This window comes from Pseudopipra pipra, chromosome 28 (assembly GCF_036250125.1).
Source record: "Pseudopipra pipra isolate bDixPip1 chromosome 28, bDixPip1.hap1, whole genome shotgun sequence".
NCBI lineage: Eukaryota > Metazoa > Chordata > Aves > Passeriformes > Pipridae > Pseudopipra > Pseudopipra pipra.
The window spans coordinates 176482-188822 of NC_087576.1; the positions used below are offsets into that span (position 1 = coordinate 176482).

General features: G+C 68.3%; 2 protein-coding genes across 2 annotated transcripts; one reads left to right on the forward strand and one right to left on the reverse strand.

Moving 5' to 3' along the window:
* Positions 1–86: 86 nt before the first annotated feature.
* Positions 87–10487, forward strand: NPC1L1 (NPC1 like intracellular cholesterol transporter 1). Its single transcript, XM_064638055.1, has 19 exons — positions 87–1152; positions 1820–3351; positions 3681–3781; positions 4150–4322; positions 4593–4721; positions 5100–5282; positions 5541–5655; positions 6049–6176; positions 6309–6446; positions 6809–6898; positions 7331–7521; positions 7599–7726; positions 7890–8010; positions 8122–8177; positions 8257–8407; positions 9080–9311; positions 9636–9749; positions 10036–10198; positions 10299–10487. The coding sequence occupies exons 1-19, from the start codon at positions 1099–1101 to the stop codon at positions 10412–10414; spliced, it is 3915 nt and encodes a 1304-aa protein (XP_064494125.1). The 5' UTR covers positions 87–1098; the 3' UTR covers positions 10415–10487.
* A 432-nt stretch (positions 10488–10919) lies between these two features.
* MRPS24 (mitochondrial ribosomal protein S24) lies at positions 10920–12213 on the reverse strand. Its single transcript, XM_064638062.1, has 4 exons — positions 12108–12213; positions 11687–11746; positions 11485–11596; positions 10920–11230 (listed from the first exon to the last, which is right to left on the reverse strand). Exons 1-4 carry the CDS (start codon positions 12132–12134, stop codon positions 10947–10949), a joined length of 483 nt encoding a protein of 160 aa, XP_064494132.1. The 5' UTR covers positions 12135–12213; the 3' UTR covers positions 10920–10946.
* Positions 12214–12341: the final 128 nt, after the last annotated feature.

The window sequence follows — 12341 nt, forward strand, 5'->3', positions numbered from 1 at the left end:
GTGGTGCCCGCCCTGCGTGACGTGACGGGGACAGGGCTGGGCTGGTGTCACAGGTGTGGGACCCGGGCAAAGGTGCCAGAGCGGGACCACCCCCCTTATCACCGCCCAGGGCCATAAAGGGGGGGGCAGGCACACCCTGAGAGGTGGCACCGATGGGTTCAGGGGCTCAGAGCCCCTCAGGCACCCCAAGGGAACGCTGTGGCGGGATGGCACCGGGGTGGGATGGCCCAGCCCTGCCCGTCAGTGCCCGCCCAGACACTTATCGTGACCCAGACACTTATCAGGGTTCCCGGCACTTTATCAGGGTTCCAGGGCCTTATCGGGGTCCAAGGCTCTGGACCCTTCCCTGGCACTGGGCACAGGGCACTGGGGTGTCACACACCTGTCCACGGGGATGACACTGGGACGGCACCCACCCAGCCACTGGGATGGCACCTACCTCTTCCCCAGGACGGCACTGGGATGTCACCCACCCACCCCCCGGGATGGCAGTGGGGTGTCACACACCTGTCCATGGGGATGGCACCAGGATGGCACCCACCTGTTGATCAGGATGGCACTGGGATGTCACCCACCCACCCCCCGGGACGGTGCTGAAATGTCACCCACCCACCCCCTGGCATGGCACCACAGTGTCACCCACCTGCCCCTGGGATGGCACCGGCACCAGCACATCCCTGGCCACGGAGTGGGGAGCACAGGGGGGTTTCCCTGCAGGACACACCTGTGGCAACCCCCTGGCACTGCCACAACACCCAGGGGTGACCCCACACTGTCGCTCCCTCCCCCCACTCCCGTGTGCCCCCGCAGCGCTCCCGAATCCCCCAGTTTGTGCCCCAGTGCCCCATTTCTGTTCCCAGCTCCCGTGTTGTGCCCGTTCGGGTTTCCCAGGAAGCGGCTCCGGCCCCGCCCCGGGATCAATCGATCGATCTTCGTTAATGATCCCCCGGGTTAATGATCCCCCATTTACAGCCCTGACCAGGGCTGATTGGCCTTGTGGCTATCAGACCAGCAGGGCCCTGCCAAGGCAGTGCCTGCCCCGGGGGTGCCACCCATATAAAACGGGCTGGGCAGTGTCGGGGACACCCCTCTGCCACCATGGCGGGGTCCCTGGCGCTGCCCGGCGCCCTCCTGGCAGCACTGCTGGCACTGGTAGGAGCCGGGGTGGCACTGGGGGGACACGGGCACTCTGAGGGGAAGGGGTGGGGTGTGGGGGGCTGGGGATGGCAGAGTAGGGGGACACTGGTGTGGCACCCATTGGGTGACACTTGGGGGGCTGAGGGTGGCAGAGTGGGGGGGGTGATGGTACAATGCCCATCGGGTGCCTGTTGGGTGCCCCTTGGGGGGGCTGAGGGTGGCAGAGCCAGGGAACCCCATTCTGGTACCAATTTGGTGACATTTAGAGGGGCTGGGCGTGGCAGAGTAGGGGGACGCTGGCGTGGTGCCCATTGGGTGATGTTTGGAGGGTCTTGGGGTGGCAGAGCTGGGAGGACACTGGTGTGGCACCCACTGGGTGCCTGTTGGGTGACAGTGGTGGGGCTGAGGGTGGCAGAGTGGGAGGGAAACCATTGTGGTACCCTTTGGGTAGTGATTTGAGGGCCTAGCAATGACAGACTGGGGGGGACAGCTCTGCAGTGCCCACCAGGTGCCTGTTGGGTGCCCTTTGGGTGGTATTTGCGGGGGCTGAGGATGGCAGAGTGGGGGGACACCTCTGCAGTGCCCACCAGATGCCTGTTGGGTACCATTTGGGTATCATTTGGATGCTGACAGTGCCATCCCCCTCCCCAAACCCCTTCCCGCTCCCCCTCCACTCCCCCAGGCCTCCCCATCCTTCACCCCGATCCACCGTGCCGGGTACTGCTCCTTCTATGGCGAGTGCGGGCGCAACCCCGAGGTGAACGTGTCGCTGGTGCCCTCCAACGTGCCCTGCCTGTCCAACACCCCTGCCCGGGAGGCCACCAGTGCCGTGCTGACCCTGCTGCGCTCCGTGTGCCCGGACCTGGTGCGGGGGGACAACGAGACCACCCTGGTGTGCTGCACCTACGCGCAGCTCAGCGCGCTCCAGCTCAGCGTCGCGCTCTCGGGCACCGTCCTGGCGCGGTGCCCGTCCTGCGCCCGCAACTTCGCCAGCCTGTACTGCCACAACACCTGCAGCCCCGACCAGAGCCTCTTCACCAACGTGACGCGGGTGGTGAACCGCACGGTGGTGCCCGGGGTGCCCAGCGTGGCGGTGGTGGAGTATCAGAGCTTCTACCGGCAGCGCTTCGCCGATGCCGCCTTCTCCTCGTGCCGAGGGGTGCGGCTCCCGGCCACCGGCGGCTTCGCCATCGCCACCATGTGCGGGCGCTACGGCGCCGAGCTCTGCACCCCCCAGCGCTGGCTGGACTTCCAGGGCGACAAGAACAACGGGCTGGCACCGCTGCAGATCAACTTCCAGCTGGTGCCCAACGGCACCGAGCCGGGCGATGCCATCGAGCCGCTGGACGCGCAGGTCTGGAGCTGCAGCGAGGCGCCGAGTGAGGATGAAGAACCCTGCTCGTGCCAGGACTGCACCGAGTCCTGCCCACCTGTGGTGGCCCCCACAGACTCGTCGCACCCATTCCGGCTGGGCGAGGCCGACGGCGTCCTGGTGCTCTGTGTCCTGCTCTTCGCCTTCTTTGCCATGGTCTTCCTCGTGGCCCTGCTGTGCCAGCGGCGCTCCAAGGGGCTCACGGTGCCGCAGGCGGTGCCCGCTGCCCGCGGGTGCTCGGCACGGGCGAGCGACGTCAGTCACCAGGCCCTGGCACGGGCGTTCCGCTGGTGGGGGACGCTGGTGGCCTCAAGGCCCGTGGTGGTGCTGGCGGTGGCCGTGGTGGTGGCTGGGGGGCTCTCGGCCGGGATGGTGACCCTCCGGCTCACCACGGACCCTGTGGAGCTCTGGTCAGCGCCGGGCAGCCGTGCCAGGCAGGAGAAGGCTTTCCACGACCAGCACTTCGGGCCCTTCCTGCGCACCAACCAGATCATTGTGACGGCGCCGGGCAGGGCCGGGTCTCTCTACGACTCCGTGGTCTTGGGGGCCAAGAACTTCAGCGGGGTCCTGGCCCAGGACGTGCTGCAGGCGCTGCTGGAGCTGCAGGAGCGGCTGGCGGGCATCGAAGCCTGGGCACCGCAGGCGGGCAGGAACGTGACGCTCAAGGACGTGTGTTATGCCCCCCTGAACCCCACAGAGCCCACCCTGGGCGACTGCTGTGTCAACAGCGTCACCCAGTACTTCCAGAACAACCGCTCCCACCTGGCACTCACCGCCCTGCAGGAGGACGGCAAAGAGACGGGCACTGTGGACTGGCACGACCACCTCATCTACTGCGTCAGGTGGGTGCTGCGCCACGGGGGGCACAGGGGGTGTCCCTGGGGGGATGGCTGGGAGGGTCTCTATGGGGTGCCCACTATGGCACAGTGCCCATGGGGAGCCCGGTAGTGTCTGGGGTGATGTCCATGAGACCCTGGCCATGGGGTGGTATCGGTGGTGTGGGGCTGGGGTGATACCTGTGGAGCTGGAGGGTTCTCCATGGGGTGCCCACCATGGCACAGTGTCTATGGGGTTGGGGTTCTCTCTGGGTCCTCCCTCACAGCGGGGTCCAGGTGGGCTCAGGGTGGTGATGGGTGCCCCCGCTGACCCCCTGGCACCCTGTCCCCACCAGCTCCCCGCTCTCCTTCAAGGACATCACAGCGCTGGAGCTGAGCTGTATGGCCGAGTACGGCGGGCCCGTGTTCCCATACATCGCCTTCGGGGGATACCAGGGTACGGGGGCACAGAGGGCAGGGGGGCACAGGGACCTGGGTAGGTGGAGGGCTCTGTGGGGCAGGGGGGACCTGTGGGCACAGGGACACCTGGGGGATGGGGGACCTGTGGGCAATGGGGGTCCCTGTGGGACATGGGGACACCTTGGGGGGACAGAGGTCTGTGTCTGTGGGGTGTGGGGGACCTGTGGGCAATGGGGACACCTCGGGGACAGGGGTCCTCATAGGGCCTGGGGGGCACCTGTAGGACAGGGGGCATGGGGACACCTTGGGGGGACAGGGGGCTCCATGGGGCAGGGGGGGACCTGTGAGGTGTCTCTGCCGTGTCCCCCATGTCCCTCCATGTCCCCCATGTCCCTGTGTCCCCAGACTCAGAGTACACGGAGGCCGAGGCTCTGATCATCACCTACTCCCTCAACAACTTCCCCCACGGTGACCCCCGGCTCGAGTGGGTTCTGAGCTGGGAGAGCAAGTTCCTCGAGGTGGTTCAGGATTTCCAGCGCTCGCACGGCCCCAACCTGTCGGTCACGTTCATGGCCGAGGTCAGACCCCTCCCGGTGTCCCCTGTGTCCCCTCTGCGTCCTCTCTGTGTCCCTGTGCCCCCAGTGCCCCCGTACCCCCCTATGTCCCCCGGGACCCTGGTGCCCCCAGTGCCCCATGTCCCTGTGCCCCCCCATGTCCCTGTGCCCCGATTTCCCCACCCACATCCCGTGTTCCCATTCTCAGGGTGGGATGGGGGGTCCCCGGCGTGCCCGGTGTCCCCTCCGCTGTCCGTGCCCCTCATTCCCCCTCCCCTGTCGGTGCCCCCCCAGCGCTCCCTGGAGGACGAGATCAACCGCACGAGCGGGGAGGACCTGCCGGTGTTCGCGCTCAGTTACCTGCTCGTGTTCGCCTACATCGCGCTGGCCCTGGGCGAGTACACGGCCTGGAGCCGCGTGCTGGTGCGCCCGGGGGTCCGAGGGGGGTGTCCGGGGAGTCCAGGGATCCCAGGGGCATCCCGGGGGTTCAGGGGGTCCCAGGGGGGTCCTGTTGGAGCCGGGGGATCCTGGGTGGTGTACCAGTGGGTCCAGGGGGGGTCCCATGGGGTGTCCAGGGGTCCCAAGGGGGTCCTGGGGGATCCGGGGGGTCCCGGGGGGTGTCCAGGGGTCCCAAGGGGGTCCTGGGGGATCCGGGGGGGTCCCAGGGGGTGTCCAGGGGTCCCAAGGGGGTCCTGGGGGATCCGGGGGGGTCCCAGGGGGTGTCCAGGAGTTCTGGGAGGCCCCAGTGGGATCTGGGTGGGGTTCTAGGGGAGCTGGGTGTGCTGAGTGCGGGTGTCACAGGTGGAGTCGAAGGTGACGCTGGCAGTGGGGGGCATTGCCGTGGTCCTGGGGGCCGTGTTTGCCTCCATGGGGTTCCTGGCGCTGCTGGGGATGCCCTCGTCCCTCATCATCCTCGAGGTCGTGCCCTTCCTCGTGCTCGCTGTGGGCGCCGACAACATCTTCATCTTCGTGCAGGAGTTCCAGGTCCGGGATGGGGGGCACCGAGGGCAGGGGGGGCACGGGGGCACTTTGGGGATTCTCATGGGAAATGTGGCCCTGGGGAGGCACCTGGGGGTCCCCATGGGGCAGAGTAGGGAGGGAGGCGCCCATGGGGCACAGCAGCCCCAAGGCCGGGTGGTGGGTGCCCAATGGGGCTCCCCCAGGGGTTGGGGGGTACCTTTGGGGTTCTCCCCCAGGGTGGGGGTGCCCCATGGGGTCCCCCCTGACCACCCCTGCCAGCAGCAGTCGCAGCGGGAGCCGGACGAGACGCGGGAGCAGCACCTGGGGCGGGTGCTGGCAGAGGTGGCACCCAGCATGTTGCTGTGCAGCATCTCCGAGGCCATCTGCTTCCTCCTGGGTGAGCTGGGGGGGGCACAGGGACACGGGGTGGACCAGGGGCACAGGGACATGTAGGGGACACAGGAGGGCAGCGGGGGCACAGGAACACGGGGGGCACGGGGAAACAGGGGCCACTGTGGGCACAGGGACATGGGGGTGCACAGGGTGGGCAGAGGGACACTGGAAAATGGTGGGGGGCAACAGGAGCACGGGGGGGGCACAGTGACATGGGGGCATGGAGGGACATGTGAGGTGCACGGGGTACGGGGGGGCACCGTGGGGGCACGGGACCACGGCACAGGAGCTGGGCACGGCGGGCACAGGGGGGACAGGGCGGTGCAGGGGCTGGCACAGCGCTCGCTGGCGCGGGGGCTGCGGGGTGCGGGTGCCCGCTGAGCCCGGGGTCCCGCAGGTGCCCTCTCGTCCATGCCCGCCGTGCAAACCTTCGCCCTCACGGCCGCCCTCGCCATCGCCTTCGACTTCCTGCTCCAGATGTCGGGGTTCGTGGCACTGGTGGCACTGGATGCCCGGCGGCAGGAGGTACCACCCGGGGGGCTCTGGGGGCGTGGGGAGGGCACAGGGTGGGCAGAGGGTGGGCAGAGGGTGGGCAGAGGGTGCCCGGGGTGGGCAGGGGGCCGTGGGGGTCCCGTGCCAACCCCCCTGTGCCCCCAGGCCGGGCGGTTTGACCTGTGCTGCTGCTGCGGGAAGGGCAGAGGGGGCCCGGCCGGGGAGGGGGCTCGGCTGCTGCGGCCCCTCCTGGAGCGCTACTACACCCCCCTCCTGCTGCACCGCCGCGTCCGGCCCTGCGTGGTGAGGGGGCACGGGGGGCACGGGGGGAGAAGGGGGGCTGGGGAAGTGGGGGGCTGGGGGGGAGTGGAGGGATGAGGGGAAAGGGGGGCATGGGAGGAATGGTGGGGGGGGCCATGGGGGGCGTTGGGGCACCAGGGGAATGGGGGTTTGTGGAGGCATCGGGGAGAACGGGAGAATGGGGGGCACAGGGATTCTGGGGGGTCCTGGAAGGTGGGGAGGATGTGGGGGGCTTGGGAGTGGGATGGGACGTGGGGGCTGGAGGGGACCAGGGGTCTTGGGAGGGAATTTGGGGGGCTGTGGGGTCCCAGGGGGAGCTATGGGGTGTCAGGGGTCCTGGAGGTCCCTGACCAGGTGCCCCCCAGGTGCTGCTGTTCCTGTTCCTGGCCTGTGCCGGGCTGTTCCTGATGTTCCAGGTGCCCGTGGGGCTGGACCAGGAGCTCGCCCTGCCCGAGGTGGGAGCGGGACTGCCGGGGGGGGGGGGGGGCACAGGGACAGGGGGGACACGAGGGGACAGCGGGGCCTATAGGGGGACATCTTGGGGGGGTGGCCCCTATGAGGGGGCTTGGGGACACATTGCGGGGGTGACATGGCCCTATAGGGTGACACATGGGGGGGTGACATGGCCCTAGATGGTGACAGACGGAGATGGGGTGACCCTCTGGGCCCTGCAGGACCCTGCATGTGCTGGGTGGGTGACGTGGCCCTAGATGGTGACACATGCAGATGGGATGACCCTCGTGACCCCTTAGGCCCTGAGGGTGTTGCAGTGGGTGACAAGGCCCTATAGGGTGACACATGGGGATAGTGGGACCCTCTGGGCCCCCCAGGCCCTGGGGGGTGCTGGGGGGTGCCCGTGCCCCCCCAGCTGACGGGGGTGCCCCCAGGACTCGTACATGCTGCAGTACTTCTCGGCACTGAACCAGTACCTGGCCGTGGGGGTGCCCACCTACTTTGTCACCACGGGCGGGTACGACTTCTCCTCTGCCAACGGCACCAACGCCATCTGCTCCAGCGCCGGCTGCGACTCCGACTCGCTCACCCAGACCATCCAACACGCCACCGACTTCCCCAATGTGTGGGTACACAGAGGGGGCACGGGGGGGCACAGGGGAGGGGTGACCAGCTCCTGCCAGCCCTGTGTGCCCCCTCCAGGTCCTACCTGGCCATCCCGGCCACCTCCTGGGTGGATGATTTCCTGGACTGGCTGAACCCCACGAGCCGCTGCTGCCGCATCCACCAGTTTGGGGAGCACAAGGGGGAGTTCTGCCCCTCCACCAGCAGTGAGTAGGGGCTGGGGGGCACGGGGTGGATGTGCCATCGTGGCCAGTGGGTGCCCACCATGGTGGTTCTTGGGTCTACATGCAGTGTCCACTGTGGTGGCCATTGGGTGGCCCTTGGGAGCACACTTGGGTGCCCCCCACTGCTGACCCCCTGTGCCCACAGATGACCTGAGCTGCCTTGCGGGGCAGTGCCTGAAGACGCTCCGACGCCCCACGGCCGAGGAATTCCAGCGCTTCCTGCCCTGGTTCCTGCAGGACCGGCCCACCCTGCAGTGTGCCAAGGGGTAGGTGGCACTGGGGGTCCCCTACCCAGACATGGCCATCAGTGGGTAACCCCCCACCACCCACCCCTGGGTGCCCCCCTGGGTGCCTCCTGACCCCTGTCCCCCCCGCAGGGGCCTGGGCGCCTACGACACTTCGGTGAGCATGGACGAGAACGGCACCATCCTGGGTGAGTGCAGGGCTGGCGTGGGCCGGGGGGTGCCCGGTGGGCCCCCGGGGGTGCCCCTGACCCCCCCGCTCTGTGCCAGCCACCCGGTTCATGGCGTACCAGCGCCCGCTGCGCACCTCGCAGGAGTACACGGCGGCTCTGCGGGCAGCCCGTGCCCTGGGGGACACCCTGACCCGCACCCTGCGCAGGGTGCCCGGCACAGACCCCGACTTCAGCGTGTTCCCCTACACGTGAGTGCCCACCTGGGACTGGGGGGGGCATGGGAGGCGCAGGATGGGGAGGGGGGAGAGGAGCGAGGTGCTGGGGGGGCACCGCTGGCTGGTGTGGGGTCAGCAATGGGTGCCCAGTTCAGGAATGCCCAGTTAAGGGTGCCCAGGCCAGGGTGCAGAGCACGAGGTGCTGGGGGTGCCCCAGCGCCCTTCTTGGGAGTCACAAGTGGGTGCCCCAGTCAGGAGTCAGTGGGGGTCCTAACTTAAGGGGTGCCCAGTTAAAGGGTGCCCATTGTGGGGTGCTGTGGGTGCCCCAGCACTCGAACTGGGGATCACAAGTGTGTGTCCAGTTAAGGGGTGGTCCAGTTAGGGGTGCTCAGTTAAGGGGTGCCCATCCAGTGGTGCTGAGGGTGCCCTTGCTGGGGGTCACTGTGGGTGCCCAGTTAGAGGATGACCAGTTCAGGGGTGCCCAGGTCAAGGACAACGTGGGCACTTCAGTGCCTCACTGGGGTTAACAGGGGTGCCCAGTTCAGGGCTGGGGTTGCTGTGGGAACCCCTGTCGGGGTCCCAGTGCCCATGTTGGGGTGCGGGTGCCTGTGTTCGGGTACCCAGTGCCCATTTTGGGGTACCTGGTGCCCATTGTGGGTGCCTGGTGCCCTGTCACAGTGTCACATCATGGTGCCACCCCTGCAGGGTGACGTACGTGTACTACGAGCAGTACCTGACGGTGGTGGTCGAGGGGCTGGTGACACTGGCAATGTGCCTGGTGCCCACCTTCGCCGTGTCCTTCCTGCTGCTGGGCATGGACCTGCGCTCCAGCTGTGCCACCCTGGTCACCATCGCCATGATCCTCCTGGACACCGTGGGGTTCATGGCCCTCTGGGACGTGCCCTACAACGCCGTCGCCCTCATCAACCTCGTCGCGGTGCGGGCACGGGGGGCAGGGGGGCCACTGGGGACACAGGGACATAGGGCATGAGGGGTGGCACAGGGACACGGGAAATGTGGGGTGGAACAAGGACATGGGTGGAATGGGGACCTGGCACACACGGAGTGGCACAGGGGACAAGGGGCATGGTGAGAATAGGCACAGGGATTTGGGAGGCAAGGGTGGCTTTGGGGGCACAGGGGGTGGCAGCAGGACCTGGGACACACCTGGGTGCCACAGGGACATGGGGCAGGCGGGCGGCACAGGGGCTTGGGGGCACAGGGGGTGGCAGGAGGGGGGTGACAGGCGGTGTCCCCGCAGGCCGTGGGCATCTCGGTGGAGTTCGTGTCCCACATCACGTGCGCCTTCGCCCGCAGTGCCCAGCCCACCAGGGTGGAACGAGCTGCCGAGGCCACCAACACCATGGGCAGCAAGGTGGGCACAGGTGACACCGTGGGCCCCCCAGTCCTCCCTGGGGTGACACTGTGGGACCCCTAACCCTGCTGGGATTTGGGGGATGCCATGGCACCCCAAATCCTCCTGGGGGGCCAAAGGTGACACCATGCGAGGCCCAGGATGGGGAGGGGGGAGAGGGGCGTGGTCCTAGGGGGGGTACCCTGTGCCCCCAAGCCCCTGTGCCCCCACCCCTCCCCTGCTGTGCTGGGGGGCTCGGGGTGGCCTGGCCACCCTGTCCCTGATGGCATCCTTGCTGTGGCCACAGGTGGTGGCCGGGGTGGCCATGACCAGCCTGCCCGGGGTGGTGGTCCTGGCCTTCGCCAAGGCCCAGCTCATCCAGATCTTCTTCTTCCGCCTCAACTTCATCATCACCCTCGTGGGGTTGGCACATGGACTGGTCTTCCTGCCCGTGCTCCTCAGCTACATCGGTAAGGATCCCCCGGCCCCACCCCTGGGACAGTGCCCTGGCCCTGTGTGCCACCCCCGGGGCACAGGGACAGCCTGGCACCATCCCTGCTGTCCCCACAGGGCCCAGCCCGCGGGTGCCAGCAGGGGACACGCCGGGGGACACACAGGGTGCAGGGCTGGGCTCTGGCAAAACCTACTTCAAGGACAAGGACATGGACAAGCCCGGGAAGAGCTGAGCCCTCCTGGCCCCTCTCACTCCCCTCTTGCTCCCTTTGCTGCTGCTGTTCTATTTAAACTGGTTTTCTCAGAGACTGGACTGGTTTAACTGGGGCGGGTGGGGGCGTGTCTTGGCTCTGAAGTGTCACACGGGGATGGGGACGGGATGGGGACAGGATGTGTGTGGCACAAGGGCACTGTGGGGACAGGGACATGGACAGTGTGGAGACAGGGATGTGTGAGGCACACGGGCAGTGTGGGGACAGGGACATGGGGGACACAGGAATGTGTGAGGCAGAGGGACACAATGGGGACATGGACATCATGGGGACAGGGACATGGGGGGCACGTGGCACCACTGAGATGGGACACACAGGGACAGGGTTCTCTGGGGCACGAGGGCACTGAGGGGACAGACCAACTGACAGGCTGGCCGGGGCTGGGAGTCCCCTGTGCTGGTGGCACTGTCCCTGCCCGTGCCAGGGGTGGCACTGGGGGTCCCAAGGTCCCTGCACCACAAACCACTCAGAGCTAGGTGTTTATTGCCGGGCACTACAGGTACTTGTAGACCACGCGGGCGGGCACGGTCTGCAGCTCCAGGCGCACGGGGCACTTGTAGAAGTGGCTCAGGAGGGTCTCGGTGTAGCCCACAAGGAAGTAGATCTTGCTGGGGGGCAGTGCCCGGCTAAGCAGGGCACAGATCACCAGCAGGTTCCCGCGGCGCTTCAGCACCACCTCGTCCGCCAGGAGCCCCGGGAAGGTGCCATACATGAAGCGGCGCAGGAACGAGTCCTCCACTGCCCGCTCTGCCGCGCCTGCCTCGCCGTGCAGGTTACCTGGGCACAGGGGCACGGCTGGCACCGGGGGCTGGCACTGCCGACCCCCTGTGCCCACCCCACACATCCCTGCTCCCACAACACCCTTGTGTCCCACAGTGCCCTCGTGCCCCACGTCCCTGCTCCGTGTGATCCACACGGCGCTGTCCCCAGAACGCCCTGTGATCCCTCCCCACGGGTGCCCTCATTCTCCCCACCCGCTGCCCCTCTGTGTGCCCCACGCCCCCCCCCGTCCCCCCGTGCCCGGTACCCACCGGTGTGCAGGGACAGCCAGCCCTTGCGGTGGGCGATGTAGTGGGGGGGATGTGCCTGCTCGTAGGTCACGGGCTTGTCCCCTTTGCCCACCCGGACCCTCGCCGCCCGCGTCTGCAGGGACAGGGGTCAGGGGGCACAGCCCGGGGCGGGCACAGCCCGGGGGGCGCAGGGAGGGGACACCCCGGGGGCCCCAGGACTCACCTTGAGGCAGGCGGGGGTGGTGTGGAGGTGCCGGGGGGCAGGCAGGGCACAGGGCAGTACCTGGGGGGGTCACAGGGCTGGGGGCAGCCGGGGCTGGGGGCCTGTCCCAGTCCCCTGCCCCCAACAGCCACTGTCCCCCCGGACCCCGCTGTCCCCAGAGTGTGGCCAGCGCTGCTGGAGCCCCCCCGGGGAGGGGACCAGTGCCCCCCACACGTGGTGTCCCCTGCACCCAATGTCCCCCCGCACTCGGTGTTTCCTATATCCAGCGTCCCCAGCGTCCCCTGTAGGCAGTGACCCCCCTTCCGCAGTACCCCCAACCCCTGTGTTCTCCATTCCCAGTGTTCCCAGTGTCCCCCCACCCCCGGCATCCCCCCCTGTCCCCGTGTCCCCCCCATTCCCGGTTCCCCCCGTGCCCCCTCACCCTCAGGGCGCGCGCAGCCGCCGCCATCTTGGACCGGGGCCGGGGCGGCAGCGCCCCCTGGCGGCGGGAGGGCGGCACTGGGTCCCCCCCAGTACTGCCGGGGGGTTCTGGGGGGCCCTGGCTGCCCCCCCAGTACTGCCGGGGGGTTCTGGGGGGCTCTGGCTGCCCCCCCCGTACTGTCGGGGGGTTCTGGGGGGCCCTGGCTGCCCCCCCCGTACTGTCGGGGGGTTCTGG

Excerpts from the sequence above, each read along its gene's own strand:
- NPC1L1 (XM_064638055.1), top strand. The coding sequence starts at position 1,099 with ATGGCGGGGTCCCTGGCGCTGCCCGGCGCCCTCCTGGCAGCACTGCTG. Across the intron at positions 7,522-7,598 it reads GCCACCGACTTCCCCAATGT|GTCCTACCTGGCCATCCCGG; the intron begins GTGGGTACACAG and ends TGCCCCCTCCAG. Across the intron at positions 9,312-9,635 it reads CCCTCATCAACCTCGTCGCG|GCCGTGGGCATCTCGGTGGA; the intron begins GTGCGGGCACGG and ends GTGTCCCCGCAG.
- MRPS24 (XM_064638062.1), bottom strand. The coding sequence starts at position 12,134 with ATGGCGGCGGCTGCGCGCGCCCTGAGG. Across the intron at positions 11,597-11,686 it reads CCACCCCCGCCTGCCTCAAG|ACGCGGGCGGCGAGGGTCCG; the intron begins GTGAGTCCTGGG and ends CTGTCCCTGCAG. Across the intron at positions 11,231-11,484 it reads CTGGCTGTCCCTGCACACCG|GTAACCTGCACGGCGAGGCA; the intron begins GTGGGTACCGGG and ends CCCTGTGCCCAG.